This window comes from Artemia franciscana, chromosome 14, assembly GCF_032884065.1.
Source record: "Artemia franciscana chromosome 14, ASM3288406v1, whole genome shotgun sequence".
Lineage (NCBI taxonomy): Eukaryota > Metazoa > Arthropoda > Branchiopoda > Anostraca > Artemiidae > Artemia > Artemia franciscana.
Window position 1 is genome coordinate 39552949 of NC_088876.1, and position 19023 is coordinate 39571971.

The 19023-nt window shown below is 31.9% G+C and overlaps 1 protein-coding gene across 3 annotated transcripts in view; it reads left to right on the plus strand.

The window, feature by feature from the left end:
- LOC136035700 (GON-4-like protein) overlaps nucleotides 1–19023 on the plus strand; it is a 116760-nt gene that overhangs the window by 50267 nt on the left and 47470 nt on the right. For all 3 annotated transcript variants that reach the window (XM_065717645.1, XM_065717643.1, XM_065717644.1), the window contains 2 exons: nucleotides 3526–3603; nucleotides 13639–13901. In XM_065717645.1, coding sequence (XP_065573717.1) covers nucleotides 3526–3603; nucleotides 13639–13901 — 341 coding nt within the window. The remainder of the gene's footprint in view (nucleotides 1–3525; nucleotides 3604–13638; nucleotides 13902–19023) is intronic.

Here is a 19023-nt window from a genome sequence, read left to right on the forward strand (position 1 = left end):
TCAAATATTATAGCTACAAAGTTGTCCAGATCTCTGGGTGTGCTTCGCCGAGTTAAAAACCTAGTATCCTATAAAATTCTTCGGTTACTTTATTTTGCTATTTTTTACCCGTATATTTGCTATGGTTGCTCTGTATGGGCGAGTAATTTTGTATCATGGTATAAAAAAATCCAAAATAAAGCCGTTAAACTTTTATCACCTAAAACTTTATTTACTCATAATATTAATGAACTTTATACTACGAATCAACTTTTTGATATTTCAAAAACAAGAGACTACCAAGTTAGTATTTTCACATATAAATTTATTAATAATATACTTCCCTCTTCTTTCGAAAATTTTTTCTCTATTAATTGTGATCTTCATAGCCACGATACACGGGGGGCATCAAATCTGGTACACCCATTTAGAAATACGGCTAGAGCTTCTTTCGTGATTAGAAATTTTGCCCCCTCTGTATGGGATATTATTCCAATTGAAATAAGAAATTCGAGTCATTTGGCTTCCTTCAAGGCTGTTGTTAAGAGATTCTTCCTTGCAAAAGAATAGTATGGTAATGATGCAAAAGTATAGTAATAATGCGTGAGTGTCATAAGTAGAATCTTTGTATGTAGTAATATGTAGAGTAGAGATGACTGCCACCTGCTGCCAACAAGCCCAAAGGGGCTTTCTTGGCAGCAGGTGCAGCAAAATGTTTTGTATACATGTTTTTGAAATAAATTGATCTAATCTAAAATCTAAATCTAATCTTTACTGTTACTTGTATTAACTGTTGCTGTTAGTACTATCTTGTTTATTGTTGCCCTTTTACTGTTTGCTCACTTATTTTAATATTGCTGTTACTGTTACTTATATTAGTATTACTGTTACTATTACAGTTAATCACATTGTTTTTTCACTGTTTTTACTATTTTATTCATTGCTTTTGTTCTACTATCTTGCCTACTTGGTATTACTATCTCTCGTGAAATACTTAATGATACAGAGTCTTTTTAAGAGTATGGGTAACTTAAAAGAGCGTAAACCAGCGCTATTGTTGACAAAAAACTATCAATGCCATCTAGCATTTTGCGACATGCATTTTTTTAAGCTTTGTAGTTTTTTTTTCAAGAACTGACATCAGAAACTTATAAATGCAGTAATTTAACCAAGCTACACGAAATAATTAATTATTCTTATTATTACACTGAAAAAATTCAAATGCTGCCAAACGCTAGATGGCGTTGATGTTTTTTGTCGACACTAGCACCAATTTTCACTCTTACAAGTCACCCATACTCTTTAGTCTGGATTTTGATCTGGCTTGGATCCACTACATTTATGCAAACCTGACAATGATTTTAAAGCTTTATTGAACTGATTCATTTCCATTGATGCTTGGTAAAGTTAGGTTTATTACTTTAATGTTATGCTTGATAAAATTAGGTTTTTCAATTTTACATCATAAAAATGGTGTACAATTGCGCATCAGCTATAATAGATAAGGAACGATGGATCTTTGTTTGGATAGGGGTAGGTTAGATTTTTTTTTTTGGGGGGGGGGTCTTTCATTTTTCTCCAGAATATTTTACGGCTAAGACTCTATATGGGTATTATGGGGTGAGATAGGGGAAGGAGTTTCAGAACCCTGGAGTTTCATGAACCGTGTTATTTTCTGAAAATATTCAACTCTTACTAAGTCCTCAGATAATGCAGGAGATTTTTTTGGGGACGGGGTCATTCATTCTTCTCAGGAATGTTTTCCGGCTACGGCTCTAATATGGGTACTATGAGATGAGATAGGGGGAGAGTCTGAAGCTTGAAGCTTCAGAAAGTGTGTATTTTTGCTGAAAATATTCAACTATGACTAAGTCTTCAGATAATATAGGAGACTATTTCTTTTTGTTTGGGATGGGGTGGGGTCTTTCATTTTTCTCAGGAATATTTTTCAGCTATATGGGCTCTACGGGTTGATAGGGGGGAGGGGTGGTTCAAAATCCTAAGCTTCAGAAATTTTGTTTTGCTGAAAATATTCAACTCTAAGTCTTCAGATAATAGGGGTGGCTGTTTCATTGGTTTTGGGGGATGGGAGGGGGCTTTCATTCTTTTCATGAATATTTTCCGGCTAAGACTCTTATATGAGTACTACGGGGTGAGATAGGAGGAGGGGTTACTGAAGCTGAAGCTTCAGAAGGTGTATTTTTTATTGAAAATGTTCAACTCAGATTAACTTTTCAGATAATATAGGTGGCTATTTCTGTAAATATATGTATAGGTGGCTATTGTAAAAAAAAAGTTTTGAAAAAAGTTAAATCTATTGCCATAATGTGTTCGAAAGATTTGTTCTGGGTTCGAAAAATAGTTCATTTTCCTGTGTGGGGAGTTGTACTCTTATAGTTTAACCAGTGGGGTACGTTGAATTTGAGAAGAGGGTAGCTGCCCCAGCATTAGTTTTTGTTTCTGTTTGAAAGACGTCTAGATTAGTATTTTGCTAACTTTTTTTTAGTCTAAACATTTTTCTAAAATGTAATTGGAAGCTTCATAAAATTGAATTGTACCCAATAAAAGAAAGGATGATCGACCCCATTCCCTTTGTATTCCCCTGTTCCCTGGCCTTTGTTTTATCGCTATAAAGGGCAGAACAAATTTTTCTTGAATATTCAGGTAAAATAAATTCTTATCTAGCAAAATTTTTCTTTCTTTTTTTAATTTTTCTTGAAGTTACATAGTTTTCTTCCTTTTGTATTTATTTTTACTTTTCTTTCCAAATATATTCAGTATTCTTGATAATTTTCCTATTAACTTTACCTATGTCAGCTCTGAAAGTATTAATTTTTACAGAATACCATTCCGGAAGTATAAATTTTAGAGTTAGTTCAGCGCTTTGGTGAGTTTATTGAAAAGATGTTTTAAGGGTTTGGCACGTCGAGTGTGGTGTGACTCATACTAACGTGGTATTATGTTATATGACTCATACATGTGTCATACATGACTCATAAGTGATATTATGTTATACATGACTCATACTAACGTGGACTAAGGTGCCATATCTTTAGTCAGAACCTACTGATCTACAGATCTGGTAAAGCTTAACACAGGAAAGAAAAAAAGCTAAATTGACTCGAACGTCATGTTCTAAATAGGTCCGATACCTTTTGACTTATAAAAAGGTAACTAGAACTTCAATTTCCAATCAAATGAGCCACTTCTGAAGTTTATACGACCTCTACTTGCATAAGAACCTCATACGCCTCGGGACATAACTTAAAACACTTGCCCCCGGGGTCTAGGGGTTTGTGTCTACCTAGTAGTTTGATTAGTTATTACCTGATGTATGAACTATTTTATACAAAATGGCTATCTAAAAAAATAAGGCCTAGGCCAAGATGTAAAGTTTAAAACGTAGAATTGTTAAGACGAATTTGATTTTCTCGAATCATTTAATGACATAGATTCAGGCAAAAAATTAAATATAATTTAGATTGAGTCATTTAACAGGTTTGAACGGTAAGCGGTTTGAGTCATATGATTAATTTTATTTTTTAGGACCACCAAAGAATTTTAATGAGGAAGATGAAGAAAACGATCCTGAGTATAATATCTGTGAAGACGAAGAAACTGTTGGTGAGTCTTCATTGATAATGTTAGCTGTGTTGAAATAATTCTAATTATTGTTATGCATAATCTTCCTAAAAGGAGTTACTTGAGCCTCATAGTGAACAGGATTGAGAGACTTAAACATATATAACTTCACCACGGTTATATACTGCAAACTGAATTGACCAATTCAAAGATTTGTGCAAATACATATTCAATGTTTAGACGTACAAAACTGGGCGTAAAAAAACTTCAGTTAAATTAAAGAATCCTCAAATTTGCATGTAAACCTCAAAATCGAAAATGCTCATTATTTGTTGGATACTAAAATACTAGTAAGTTTATTTCTAACTAATTAAATTCATTTAATGCACTAACATTCTAAAGGACTGTTGAAATTAAGTCCTTACTAATAGCGTAATTCAACCCATTCTGACACCCGGTACTACCTGATGCTAGTAGTCAGATTTCACCATTCGCTTGGAAAACTTGAACAAAAGAAATCACCTAATACGTAGTTATCCCATCTATTTGTCTGTATCTCAGATTTCGTAGAGTACTTGTTTATCTTGTTGGACAAATGATCTTGACCCCTAATGAGACCCAGTAGGGCCTACCGGATCTCGTATTAAAAAGTCTTGGGTGGGCCACCCAAGATTTCATCTTTTTTAATCCACTTTTCTATTTTTGGTTTGTAGTTCTTTCTCTATTTGGCTAAGTTTTGAATAATAGCAAATTAGAAAAATTCAAGAAGAATTCCGATTGGCTCGGCTTTAGCTAAGTTATCAATTGAACTTCAGTTTTGACTCTATCCCAGTTCCGGATGCAAACACATTTGTATGGAACCTGCCAATTCCGCACCGTCAAAATTTCGAAGCACATCATTTGTGCATCCGACGTTTAAGAAATAAAATCAGCTAAGACGTTTTAAAGACGAGAGTTACAGCCGCAGTAGGGACAGTGCAGCTGGCCTGCACTGTCCATATTTCCTGGTCTGCAGCACATTCTTGACAGCGGCAGCACATAACAGTTTTGCTTCGTAATCTTGAGCACACCTAACTGGTATAGGGATTGCTTATTGAAGATCAAAGTCACCTCTCTTGAGAGCTGAACCGTGTGCTATGAGCGAAATTGTCGATGTTTATGAGCCACAAACTACTCAATTACAGTGCTTGTTTTTAAACAAAATACTCTGTATTAGAGGCGTAAGGAGCAAATTCTACAATTTGGGAAATTTATTTGGAAAAATAAAGCCTCACCGACACATTTTGCCACCAGGAATATCCATATTCATTCTTAACTGGATTTTCCTCCATTAAAAAATCGGGTTTTTTTTTACTAATTTTTTCGTTTTTACTGTTATAATAATGTTGTATACGCATCCACTTGTAACAGTGTTGGACAAACTACAGGATACTTTTTTGGATATGTACTGTTTATTGCATTAAAATCACCATTAGAATCACATATTTATTTTTTAATTTTTCAGAAATAATGTTTGAAAAATAACGTAAATGGTGTTTATTTTGCAACAGCACCGAAACTAGCTTTGCTATAGTTTCTACTGAATAGATCTAATCTATCTATCTCAGGTAGATTATTAATATGTCTAATTTATACATTTTAGACATAAATGAATAATATATAGATAGATATAGAAAATAGATAGATAGAGAATGCATCTTACTTTGTCATAAGTGCATACGGGAGAGGGTTATATGCCTCAAAAGTAAGTCTTTATTTTTAAGGACGAATCAACCAAGATTTATGAGCCAATTCCGCCCCCCCCCGTCCCTCTTGAGTGTCCTCTTTGATATGCAGTTTTCAGGTATAATATCTCAATGTATTAGAGTCACTTATCATACCGTTTTGTTCAGTGATAGACTTTTCATGTTCGAAGTATTCTTCATAAAAGGGGAGATCTATTCAGCATTCCGACCATACATTAGACTGTATGCTCCCCGCCAGGCTTTATGGCCGGGAACGCGAGGAGAAAGTGAACAGGAGCTAAAGTAAACAAAACAAAAAGATACTTTAAAAAGGTAAAAGACCGAATTCCCTTTTCGAAATTTTCTTTAAGAGTTCAAACTCTTGCAAGAGGAAAACATATAAATGGTAAAAGACCTAAAAAGGTAAAAAAGTAAAAGGCCGAACAGCCTTTTCCATAATTTTCCTAAAGAGTTCAAACTCTTCCAAGAAGGCAATAGGAAAACATGTAAAGGTAAAAGACCTAAAAAGTTAAAAGACTGAACAGCCTTTTCCATGTTTTTCCTAAAGAGTTCAAACTCTTCTAAGAAGACATTAGGAAAACATGTAAAAGGTAAAAGACCGAACAGTTTTTTCCATAATTTTCCTAAATAGTCCAAAGTCTTCCAAGAAGACAATAGGAAAACATGTAAAAGGTAAAAGACCTAAAAGTTAAAAAAGTAAAAGACCGAACAGTTTTTTCCATAATTTTCCTAAAGAGTCCAAAGTCTTCCAAGAAGACAATAGGAAAACATGTAAAAGGTAAAAGACCTAAAAAGGTAAAAAAGTAAAAGGCCGAACAGCCTTTTCCATAATTTTCCTAAAGAGTTCAAACTCTTCCAAGAAGGCAATAGGAAAACATGTAAAGGTAAAAGACCTAAAAAGTTAAAAGACCGAACAGCCTTTTCCATATTTTTCCTAAAGAGTTCAAACTCTTCTAAGAAGACATTAGGAAAACATGTAAAAGGTAAAAGACCTAAAAAGGTAAAAGACCGAACAGTTTTTTCCATAATTTTCCTAAAGAGTCCAAACTCTTCCAAGAAGGCAATAGGAAAACATGTAAAGGTAAAAGACCTAAAAAGTTAAAAGACCGAACAGCCTTTTCCATATTTTTCCTAAAGAGTTCAAACTCTTCTAAGAAGACATTAGGAAAACATGTAAAAGGTAAAAGACCTAAAAAGGTAAAAGACCGAACAGTTTTTTCCATAATTTTCCTAAAGAGTCCAAACTCTTCCAAGAAGGCAATAGGAAAACATGTAAAGGTAAAAGACCTAAAAAGTTAAAAGACCGAACAGCCTTTTCCATATTTTTCCTAAAGAGTTCAAACTCTTCTAAGAAGACATTAGGAAAACATGTAAAAGGTAAAAGACCTAAAAAGGTAAAAGACCGAACAGTTTTTTCCATAATTTTCCTAAAGAGTCCAAACTCTTCCAAGAAGGCAATAGGAAAACATGTAAAGGTAAAAGACCTAAAAAGTTAAAAGACCGAACAGCCTTTTCCATATTTTTCCTAAAGAGTTCAAACTCTTCTAAGAAGACATTAGGAAAACATGTAAAAGGTAAAAGACCTAAAAAGGTAAAAGACCGAACAGTTTTTTCCATAATTTTCCTAAAGAGTCCAAACTCTTCCAAGAAGGCAATAGGAAAACATGTAAAGGTAAAAGACCTAAAAAGTTAAAAGACCGAACAGCCTTTTCCATATTTTTCCTAAAGAGTTCAAACTCTTCTAAGAAGACATTAGTAAAACATGTAAAGGTAAAAGACCTAAAAGTTAAAAAAGTAAAAGACCGAACAGTTTTTTCCATAATTTTCCTAAAGAGTTCAAACTCTTCTAAGAAGACATTAGGAAAACATGTAAAGGTAAAAGACCTAAAAGTTAAAAAAGTAAAAGACCGAACAGTTTTTTCCATAATTTTCCTAAAGAGTTCAAACTCTTCTAAGAAGACATTAGGAAAACATGTAAAGGTAAAAGACCTAAAAGTTAAAAAAGTAAAAGACCGAACAGTTTTTTCCATAATTTTCCTAAAGAGTTCAAACTCTTCTAAGAAGACAATAGGAAAACATGCAAAAGGTAAAAGACCTAAAAAGGTAAAAGACCGAATAGCCTTTTCCATAATTTTCCTAAAGAGTTCAGACTCTTCTAAGAAGACAATAGGAAAACATGCAAAAGGTAAAAGACCTAAAAAGGTAAAAAGGTAAAAGACCGAATAGCCTTTTCCATATTTTTCCTAAAGAGTTCAAACTCTTCTAAGAAGACAATAGGAAAACATGTAAAGGTAAAAGACCTAAAAAGGTAAAAGACCGAATAGCCTTTTCCATAATTTTCCTAAAGAGTTCAGACTCTTCTAAGAAGACAATAGGAAAACATGCAAAAGGTAAAAGACCTAAAAAGGTAAAAAGAAAAGACCGAATAGCCTTTTCCATAATTTTCCTAAAGAGTTCAGACTCTTCTAAGAAGACAATAGGAAAACATGCAAAAGGTAAAAGACCTAAAAAGGTAAAAAGGTAAAAGACCGAATAGCCTTTTCCATAATTTTCCTAAAGAGTTCAGACTCTTCTAAGAAGACATTAGGAAAACATGTAAAAGGTAAAAGACCTAAAAAGGTAAAAGACCGAACAGTTTTTTCCATAATTTTCCTAAAGAGTCCAAACTCTTCCAAGAAGGCAATAGGAAAACATGTAAAGGTAAAAGACCTAAAAAGTTAAAAGACCGAACAGCCTTTTCCATATTTTTCCTAAAGAGTTCAAACTCTTCTAAGAAGACATTAGGAAAACATGTAAAAGGTAAAAGACCTAAAAAGGTAAAAGACCGAACAGTTTTTTCCATAATTTTCCTAAAGAGTCCAAACTCTTCCAAGAAGGCAATAGGAAAACATGTAAAGGTAAAAGACCTAAAAAGTTAAAAGACCGAACAGCCTTTTCCATATTTTTCCTAAAGAGTTCAAACTCTTCTAAGAAGACATTAGGAAAACATGTAAAAGGTAAAAGACCTAAAAAGGTAAAAGACCGAACAGTTTTTTCCATAATTTTCCTAAAGAGTCCAAACTCTTCCAAGAAGGCAATAGGAAAACATGTAAAGGTAAAAGACCTAAAAAGTTAAAAGACCGAACAGCCTTTTCCATAATTTTCCTAAAGAGTTCAAACTCTTCTAAGAAGACATTAGGAAAACATGTAAAAGGTAAAAGACCTAAAAAGGTAAAAGACCGAACAGTTTTTTCCATAATTTTCCTAAAGAGTCCAAACTCTTCCAAGAAGGCAATAGGAAAACATGTAAAGGTAAAAGACCTAAAAAGTTAAAAGACCGAACAGCCTTTTCCATATTTTTCCTAAAGAGTTCAAACTCTTCTAAGAAGACATTAGGAAAACATGTAAAAGGTAAAAGACCTAAAAAGGTAAAAGACCGAACAGTTTTTTCCATAATTTTCCTAAAGAGTCCAAACTCTTCCAAGAAGGCAATAGGAAAACATGTAAAGGTAAAAGACCTAAAAAGTTAAAAGACCGAACAGCCTTTTCCATATTTTTCCTAAAGAGTTCAAACTCTTCTAAGAAGACATTAGGAAAACATGTAAAAGGTAAAAGACCTAAAAAGGTAAAAGACCGAACAGTTTTTTCCATAATTTTCCTAAAGAGTCCAAACTCTTCCAAGAAGGCAATAGGAAAACATGTAAAGGTAAAAGACCTAAAAAGTTAAAAGACCGAACAGCCTTTTCCATATTTTTCCTAAAGAGTTCAAACTCTTCTAAGAAGACATTAGGAAAACATGTAAAAGGTAAAAGACCTAAAAAGGTAAAAGACCGAACAGTTTTTTCCATAATTTTCCTAAAGAGTCCAAACTCTTCCAAGAAGGCAATAGGAAAACATGTAAAGGTAAAAGACCTAAAAAGTTAAAAGACCGAACAGCCTTTTCCATATTTTTCCTAAAGAGTTCAAACTCTTCTAAGAAGACATTAGGAAAACATGTAAAAGGTAAAAGACCTAAAAAGGTAAAAGACCGAACAGTTTTTTCCATAATTTTCCTAAAGAGTCCAAACTCTTCCAAGAAGGCAATAGGAAAACATGTAAAGGTAAAAGACCTAAAAAGTTAAAAGACCGAACAGCCTTTTCCATAATTTTCCTAAAGAGTTCAAACTCTTCTAAGAAGACATTAGGAAAACATGTAAAGGTAAAAGACCTAAAAGTTAAAAAAGTAAAAGACCGAACAGTTTTTTCCATAATTTTCCTAAAGAGTTCAAACTCTTCTAAGAAGACAATAGGAAAACATGCAAAAGGTAAAAGACCTAAAAAGGTAAAAGACCGAATAGCCTTTTCCATAATTTTCCTAAAGAGTTCAGACTCTTCTAAGAAGACAATAGGAAAACATGCAAAAGGTAAAAGACCTAAAAAGGTAAAAAGGTAAAAGACCGAATAGCCTTTTCCATATTTTTCCTAAAGAGTTCAAACTCTTCTAAGAAGACAATAGGAAAACATGTAAAGGTAAAAGACCTAAAAAGGTAAAAGACCGAATAGCCTTTTCCATAATTTTCCTAAAGAGTTCAGACTCTTCTAAGAAGACAATAGGAAAACATGCAAAAGGTAAAAGACCTAAAAAGGTAAAAAGGTAAAAGACCGAATAGCCTTTTCCATAATTTTCCTAAAGAGTTCAGACTCTTCTAAGAAGACAATAGGAAAACATGCAAAAGGTAAAAGACCTAAAAAGGTAAAAGACCGAATAGCCTTTTCCATATTTTCCTAAAGAGTCCAAACTCTTCCAAGAAGGCAATAGGAAAACATGTAAAGGTAAAAGACCTAAAAAGTTAAAAGACCGAATAGCCTTTTCCATATTTTTCCTAAAGAGTTCAAACTCTTCTAAGAAGACATTAGGAAAACATGTAAAGGTAAAAGACCTAAAAAGGTAAAAGACCGAATAGCCTTTTCCATAATTTTCCTAAAGAGTTCAGACTCTTCTAAGAAGACAATAGGAAAACATGCAAAAGGTAAAAGACCTAAAAAGGTAAAAAGGTAAAAGACCGAATAGCCTTTTCCATAATTTTCCTAAAGAGTTCAGATTCTTCTAAGAAGACAATAGGAAAACATGCAAAAGGTAAAAGACCTAAAAAGGTAAAAAGGTAAAAGACCGAATAGCCTTTTCCATATTTTTCCTAAAGAGTCCAAACTCTTCCAAGAAGGCAATAGGAAAACATGTAAAGGTAAAAGACCTAAAAAGTTAAAAGACCGAACAGCCTTTTCCATATTTTTCCTAAAGAGTTCAAACTCTTCTAAGAAGACATTAGGAAAACATGTAAAGGTAAAAGACCTAAAAGTTAAAAAAGTAAAAGACCGAACAGTTTTTTCCATAATTTTCCTAAAGAGTTCAAACTCTTCTAAGAAGACATTAGGAAAACATGTAAAGGTAAAAGACCTAAAAGTTAAAAAAGTAAAAGACCGAACAGTTTTTTCCATAATTTTCCTAAAGAGTTCAAACTCTTCTAAGAAGACAATAGGAAAACATGTAAAAGGTAAAAGATCGAACAGTTTTTTCCATAATTTTCCTAAAGAGTTCAAACTCTTCCAAGAAGACAATAGGAAAACATGCAAAAGGTAAAAGACCTAAAAAGGTAAAAGACCGAATAGCCTTTTCCATAATTTTCCTAAAGAGTTCAGACTCTTCTAAGAAGACAATAGGAAAATATGTAAAAGGTAAAAGATCGAACAGTTTTTTCCATAATTTTCCTAAAGAGTTCAAACTCTTCCAAGAAGACAATAGGAAAACATGCAAAAGGTAAAAGACCTAAAAAGGTAAAAAGGTAAAAGACCGAATAGCCTTTTCCATATTTTTCCTAAAGAGTTCAAACTCTTCTAAGAAGACAATAGGAAAACATGTAAAAGGTAAAAGATCGAACAGTTTTTTCCATAATTTTCCCAAAGAGTTCAAACTCTTCCAAGAAGACAATAGGAAAACATGCAAAAGGTAAAAGACCTAAAAAGGTAAAAAGGTAAAAGACCGAATAGCCTTTTCCATATTTTTCCTAAAGAGTTCAAACTCTTCTAAGAAGACAATAGGAAAACATGTAAAAGGTAAAAGATCGAACAGTTTTTTCCATAATTTTCCCAAAGAGTTCAAACTCTTCCAAGAAGACAATAGGAAAACATGCAAAAGGTAAAAGACCTAAAAAGGTAAAAAGGTAAAAGACCGAATAGCCTTTTCCATATTTTTCCTAAAGAGTTCAAACTCTTCTAAGAAGACAATAGGAAAACATGCAAAAGGTAAAAGACCTAAAAAGGTAAAAAGGTAAAAGACCGAATAGCCTTTTCCATAATTTTCCTAAAGAGTTCAGACTCTTCTAAGAAGACAATAGGAAAATATGTAAAAGGTAAAAGACCGAATAGCCTTTTCCATATTTTTCCTAAAGAGTTCAAACTCTTCTAAGAAGACAATTGGAAAACATGGAGAAGGTAAAAGACCTAAAAAGGTAAAAAGTTAAAAGACCGAACAGTTTTTTCCGTAATTTTCCTAAAGAGTTCAAACTCTTCCAAGAAGACAATAGGAAAACATGTAAAGGTAAAAGACCTAAAAAGGTAAAAGACCGAACATCCTTTTCCATAATTTTCCTAAAGAGTTCAAACTCTTTTAAGAAGACAATAGGAAAAAATGTGTAGCGATAATAAAACCATTGCATGCCAAGCTATGAGCAATATATTCAGCTGTCAGCTGTAAGTTTGTTGCTGATGTATTGAACACAAGGTTTTCCTTTTCTTAGTTGGCGACAAAAACTGTATTTTTTATTTAAAAATAACCGTCCTTATTTTTTTTTTTTTTGCCAATTGGCGAGTAACCACACAGTATGGATGTAGTTGCACCTCCCCTTACTATGAGTATTATTGTTTTATATTTTTTTAATTATTTACTTAATTTATTTTTCTTTATTTCTTTCTTTCTTATTGTAGTGAATTTAAAAGATGGTGTCTGTTTTTTCTACCGGATTCACCCCGCGTCAACCGTTTGATTTTCGGTGAATCATATTGATTTTTGTACATAAATTTTGTATATTCCCAATTGAGCAATGGCGCCCTTCGAAGAGATTATAGCCTAGTAAACGATTCAGCATTCGCACGGGATTCTGATTAATGGATAATTCATCTGGGCTTGGTTTGTTTTGATGGGCGTTTTCGGGCCGAAAAATCTCTTCCTAGCTAATTTATCTACTAGGGACTGTCTCCACCTAGTAGCACAATATTTGTAGGCATGAATATAAAATGAGTCAGAGGTAATAGGCTTGAGACTATCTGTGCAGCATTTCGACTCTTGTCGATAGAAGAACATCGCCTAGTGCTGAAGACCTTGTAGTGACCAAGGGGTGGCCCAGGATTGCGCAAAGCTTCTATTCATACTGGAGGTTCTAAGAATTTCTTGCTGTCCGATTCTAAGCTGGCTTAAGCACGTCAGTGTAGACTTGAGAAAATATGTGTATTTGAGAAAATCCCCGTCCTGCACTGGTATCCGGTCCGGGATCATTGCTTTTTCTGAGGCCAAAATAATTTCAATAATTTAAAGAACATGAAAATTGAAACATGGAATGTTACGATGTTTAAAAATGTACTGGACTCATTAAGAGTTTCAGAAAGTCATATCCCTGGTGTAGAAAACATGTGAATTAGGTGGTATAGAATTTACTTACTCAGGCAGGAAGGTTGGAGTGCATAGACAGGGAGTTGGGCTCTTGATGAATAAGGAAGCTGTTAAGCCTTGTTTAGGCTTGGAAAATAAAATAATGATTGCTCATTTTATAATTAAAAAGTTCAGTGTATCAGTTATAGTAGTATATGTCACTGTAGAACCGATTGATGGAGTTACTAGTGACTCAGATGAGTTTCACTAACTGTTACGGGAACAAATAGACAGGGTCACAGGTAGAAATATGTTGTTTTTTTTAGGAGATTTAAACGTTCAATTCGGTAGAAATATGGATAGATGGTATCCTAGCCTAGGAAGATTTTCCTTTTCGGTCTACCGTCTAGGGCTAAACGGAAAGCAGTTCGTCTTCGTCTGGTTTGGGAAGAAGTTATAAAGAAATATTTAAAGGAAATGGGAACTTCTTGGGAGGGTGTAAAAAGAGAGGCTTTGAATTGATTTGGATGCAGGAGGAGCCTGCGTAGCTGTGTTGGCGCCTTGGCGTTGCGGTAAGCTGTTAGTAGTAGTAAGTTTGTCTTTCCTTCTTGTTTCTCTTTCTTCTAATCTGAAAACTGACAGCGAGGGCTATTTTGCCGAAAAGTTGAAAAAAAAATCTTCTCTTTTCTATCGAAATTTTATTCATATATCTTTTGGTTAATTTTTTGACAGATCGGGAAGAATTTCGCTACGATAGAAGCGTCCGTATACCCAAAGAAGAAGCTAAATCTATCCTTCAAGACCTCTCAGACCTTGATGCAATACTGCTACCTATAGATGAAGATTTTAAGAAGAATCAGAGATCAATCGAAGATAGCGCTTTGTTTGAAAATTCTGTGGATGAAACTGTTGTTGAAGATGCTCGATCAGGGTTAAGTCCTAGTAAAGAAGCCATTTCAAAATCTACCAATCAAGTTCAAAACATTCATGTGACGGTAAACCTTATGTTTATTTGATCATGACTAATATTTTTTTTTAGTTTTTATGTCGACATACAAGAGCATATTAAACACATTTTTGGATATAATAAAATATATTTTTATTATTTTTATGTCGACTTGGAAGATCATATCAAGCACAGTTTTGAATTTGATTAAACTTTTTTTTTTATTGACTTGAAGAACATATCACTTATTTAGAATAAGATTAAGCATTTTAATTTTTTTTTTATGTTGACTTGGAAGATCATATCAAAGATTTTTGAATATGATGTTTTAATACTCTCTAATTCAAAATTAAATCTCAGCTACCTTTCAGTTAATTAGTCGGTCTTAACACTTCTTGACATTCTTGAACACAAATAAACCATTTTTTCAAAATAAAGGTCATCAATGCAACATCACAAAACGACATTATATACAGCACAGTATATAATTCATGTACATACGACACATGCAACGGAATTATATACACATACACTTATATACATGTACACATACATACAACGAATTATATACAACACTATATAATTCATAAAAATCATAAAAGGAAGCGAGAGAGCGTTCGGAATACTGGGAGGGGGAGCAAGATTTTTAATGTGAGACCAAGCTGAGTCCTAAAATGTATGTTTAATATATGTTTTATATACGTGTTAAAATATGCTATTCTATGTCATAGATTTTGTGATATAATATGACCAAAAACGGAAAAATTTTGTGGAATTTCAAGTAGATAGCCAGACACAGCTTGTATGTCAAACAGTTCGTGCTAACGAACTGTAATAAGGAGCGACCCGGCCCTATAGTAATCAAAACTTTAAAAGATGGAATTTTGATACCAATAGTTACATCAAAAGCATCGCAATTTAATGCTGATCTTAAATGTATAAGTTTCATCAAGATTAGTCTTACCCATTAAAAGTTACGAGCCTGAGAAAATTTGTCTCATTTTAGAAATAGGGGAAAACTGCCCCTAAAAGTCATGCAATCTTAACGGAAATCACACCATCAGATTCGGCGTATCAGAGAACCTTGTTGTATTAGTTTCAAACTCCTATCTGCAAAAATGTGGAATTTCGCATTTTTTGCCAGAAGATAAATCACGGATGCGTGTTTATTTGTTTGTTTGTTTTTTTTTTATGTTTGCTTTTTTTCCCAGGGGTGATCATATCGTCTCAGTGGTCCTAGAATGTCGCAAGAGGGCTCATTCTAACGGAAATTAAAAGTTCTAGTGCCCTTTTTAAGTGAACAAAAAATTGGAAGGCACCTAGGCCCCCTCCCACGCTCATTTTTCCCCAAAGTCACCGGATCAAGATTCTGAGATAGCCATTTTATTCGCCATAGTTGAAAAACCTAATAACTATGCCTTTGGGGACGACTTACTCCCCCGCAGTTCCCGTGGGAGGGGCTGCAAGTTACAAACTTTGACTTGTGTTTACGTTTAGTAATGGTTACTGGGAAATGTACAGACCTTTTAAGGGGGATTTTTGGGGTTTGGGGGAGAGTTGAGTGGGGGGGGGTGCGTGGGAGAATCTTTCGATGGAGGAACTTCTCATGGAGGAAGAGATTTTCAATGAAGGGGGCGCAGGATTTTCTAGCATTATTTAAAAAAAAAGTGAAAAAATAAATATGAAAAGTTTTTTCTAGTGAAAATAAGGAGCAGCGTTAAAACTTAAAACGAATAGAAATTATTATGCATATGAGGGGTTTACCTCCTCGTAATGCTTCGCTCTTTACGCTAAAGTAGTTTTAGTTATTTAAACTATTTATTCTACGGCCTTTGTGGCTCAGGGGTCATTCTTAAGAACTTGGAACAAAATTTAAGCTTTAGTGTAAAGAGCGAGGTATCGACGAGGAGTGAACCCCTCATACACACAATAAAAACATCCGAATGTAGAAGTTCGTTACGTAAGTTAATTCGTAAGTTGCGTATATTTTTTACTAATGAAAACTCGTAAAAAATTAAAGCTCTAGTTACCTTTTTAAGTAATCAAAAAAGTGAAGAGCAACTAGGCCTCCTCCCTCGCTCCTTTTTTCTCAAAATTTTCCGATTAAACTTTGAGAAAGCCATTTAGCCAAAAAAAAAATAATATGCAAATTTCGTTTTAATTATTTATGTGCGGAGATCCAAGATCAAAAAATGCGCTAATTAAAGAATGTCCAGAAATTAAATAAAAAAAACACAAGTTTTTTTAAATGAAAGTAAGGAGCGACATTAAAGCTTAAAACGAACAGAAATTCTTCGTATATGAAAGGGGCTTTTTCTCCTCAACGCCTCGCTCTTTAGGGTAAAATTTGATTCTTTTTCTTAACTCTACTTTTTAAAACAGTAAAAAACTTTAGCGTAAAGACCGGGGCGTTGGAGAGAAAAAGCCCCTTTCATATACGAAGGAATTTCTGTTCGTTTTAAGTTTTAAACTTGTTTTTTTTTTTATTTAATTACATAGAGGAATGACTTAAATGGAATAATTTATATAAATAGACTTACTTTAGTATTGTTAATATCCGAACATACGAAAATTAATTACTTTAATGTACGAAATTAGTCTCAAAATAAATAATAATATTTCTTTGAATTGGGATTTGGGGGAATACTCACTAAATTCTTTTAACTCAAACTTAATTCAAAATGATCTAACAAAATATTTCACTAACCCAATTTATAATGGCATTGGAATCAGTTACAAAAAGACCTTTGAGGCAGACTGTCTTTGAAAACTTGCATTAATTATTTTCTTCTATTTTGTTTGAATGAATTTATCATATCAATTAATTCTATTTATCAGTCCTGGTTGAACTTCGTTGAAGTAAGGATTCTAAGGTTGTTTTTAAAAAGAATTTTCAAAAATTATTAGTTTTAATTCTCACATTTTTTTGCAAGTTTATATATATATATATATATATATATATATATATATATATATATATATATATATATATATATATATATATATATATACATATATGTATATATATATATATATATATATATATATATATATATATATATATATGTATATATATATATATATATATATATATATATATATATATATATATATATATATATATATATATATATATAAATATATATATATATATATATATATATATATATATATATATATGTATATATTTATATATAAATATATATATATATATATATGTATATATTTATATATATATATATAAATATATATATATATATATATATATATATATATATATATATATATATATATATATATATATATATATATATATATATATATATATATATATATATATATATATATATATATATATATATATATATATATATATATATATATATATATATATATATATATATATATTTATATTCTCGTATTGTGCTGAAGACGGCCTTTGGACATAGGGCCGAAATATCCACTGAATTGATTTCCACTGTCTTAAAAAGATTTTCCCTATTTTTTTCTACTTTGTATTTGTTTGTTTTCACCGAAATAACGGTTCTTTGAAATTTCCCGTTTTGGACTTTTTTGCAAGTTTAGTTTTGCAGTTTGGTCTTTATTTTCTCCTTTTTCCCCCAGTCTTTATTTTTCTACTCATTTTCTACTTTTTTCCATCATTTTCTAATTCTTGTTTTAAATTAGCAAATTTTAATTGAACTAACCCGCTTAGTAAACCAAATTACTATAAAAAAAAAGAATTATAATATAACACAATTCTCAAGAGTATTTTTGAAACTTGGAATATTGAGCTACTTTGGGTGGCACTTATTCTGTTTTTTAAGTATATTCCTGCTTCTACATTCGTTATTTCTAGAAAGAAAAAAATTATTGAAGAGGATTGGTTCTTGTTTGTAAATTCGAATTTAGAATGTTGATTTAAGTGCATGTTTTGGCACCTATTTTAATGCTTTTAGGTTTGAAGTAGCTAAAAGCTTTGAAATATGTTATCATAATGAGGTGTTCTTAGTTTTCTACGAGATTTAGAATTCACGAGAGTTAAACTAGTGTTTTTATTTAAAAATTTACTCTTTTGAAGTAATTTTTTCTAAAAAAAAAAAAAAAAAATCTAAGAAATAACACATTAGAATTGTGACAGAAGTATAATAAAACAGGATGGTTATAGGAGGATATCATTATAGAATAGATTCGCCAATAGAAGGATAATATAATGAAATACAATAGAATGGTGTTAGAAGGATAATAGAATAATAGAATCAGATTAGTGTTTTATCTAAAACTTTGCTCTTTTTGTCATTTCTTCTTAAAAAAAAAAAAATCTAAAAGATAATAAAGTTAATAAAAAAGTAATTGAAGTATAATGAATTAGAATGGTTTATAGGAGGATAATAGAATAGAATTAGCAATAGAAAGATAATAGAATGAAATACAATAGAATGGCATTAAAAGGATAATAGAATAGAATGATCCAAGAAGCGGATTGCTGTTTTTGTCTAAAAATCTGCTCTTTTATTGTCATTTTTTCTACTGGGAGGTATCGATAGCATAATTAGAATAAGACGGATTATAGAATAGAATCGTTAATAGAAGCACAAACAAATAAACTAGAATGGGAATAGAACGATAATATGATTAAATATGATGGTAGTAGAGGCATAATAGAATAGAATGGTAGCTGAATTTTCATAGAATAGAATGGTAATAGAAAGATAATATAACAGAATAGGATGGTAATAGAAGTATAAATAGCGTAGAACAGTTATAAAAAGATAATAAGATTGCATAGGAAAGGACAATAGAATAGAATTATAATTTTGATATATAAAAGAATAGGATGTTAATAGAAATATAATAATGTAGAATAGGTACAAAAGGATAATATAATAGAATGACCTATAGAAGGACAATAAAATTGTAATAGAAGGATAATAAAATAGGATGATAATAGAAATATAATAATGTAGAATTTTTGTAAATGGATAATAGAATAGAATCGATTATAGAAGGACAATAGATTAGAACTGTAATAGAAGTATAATAGAATAGGATGGTAGTTGAAGAATAATAGAATAGAATGGTAGTACAAGGATAATGGAATAGAATGGTAATAGAATTGGATTTACTTTTTTTTGTCATTTCAAAGAGGGTATTATTACTGCTGAGTTGTG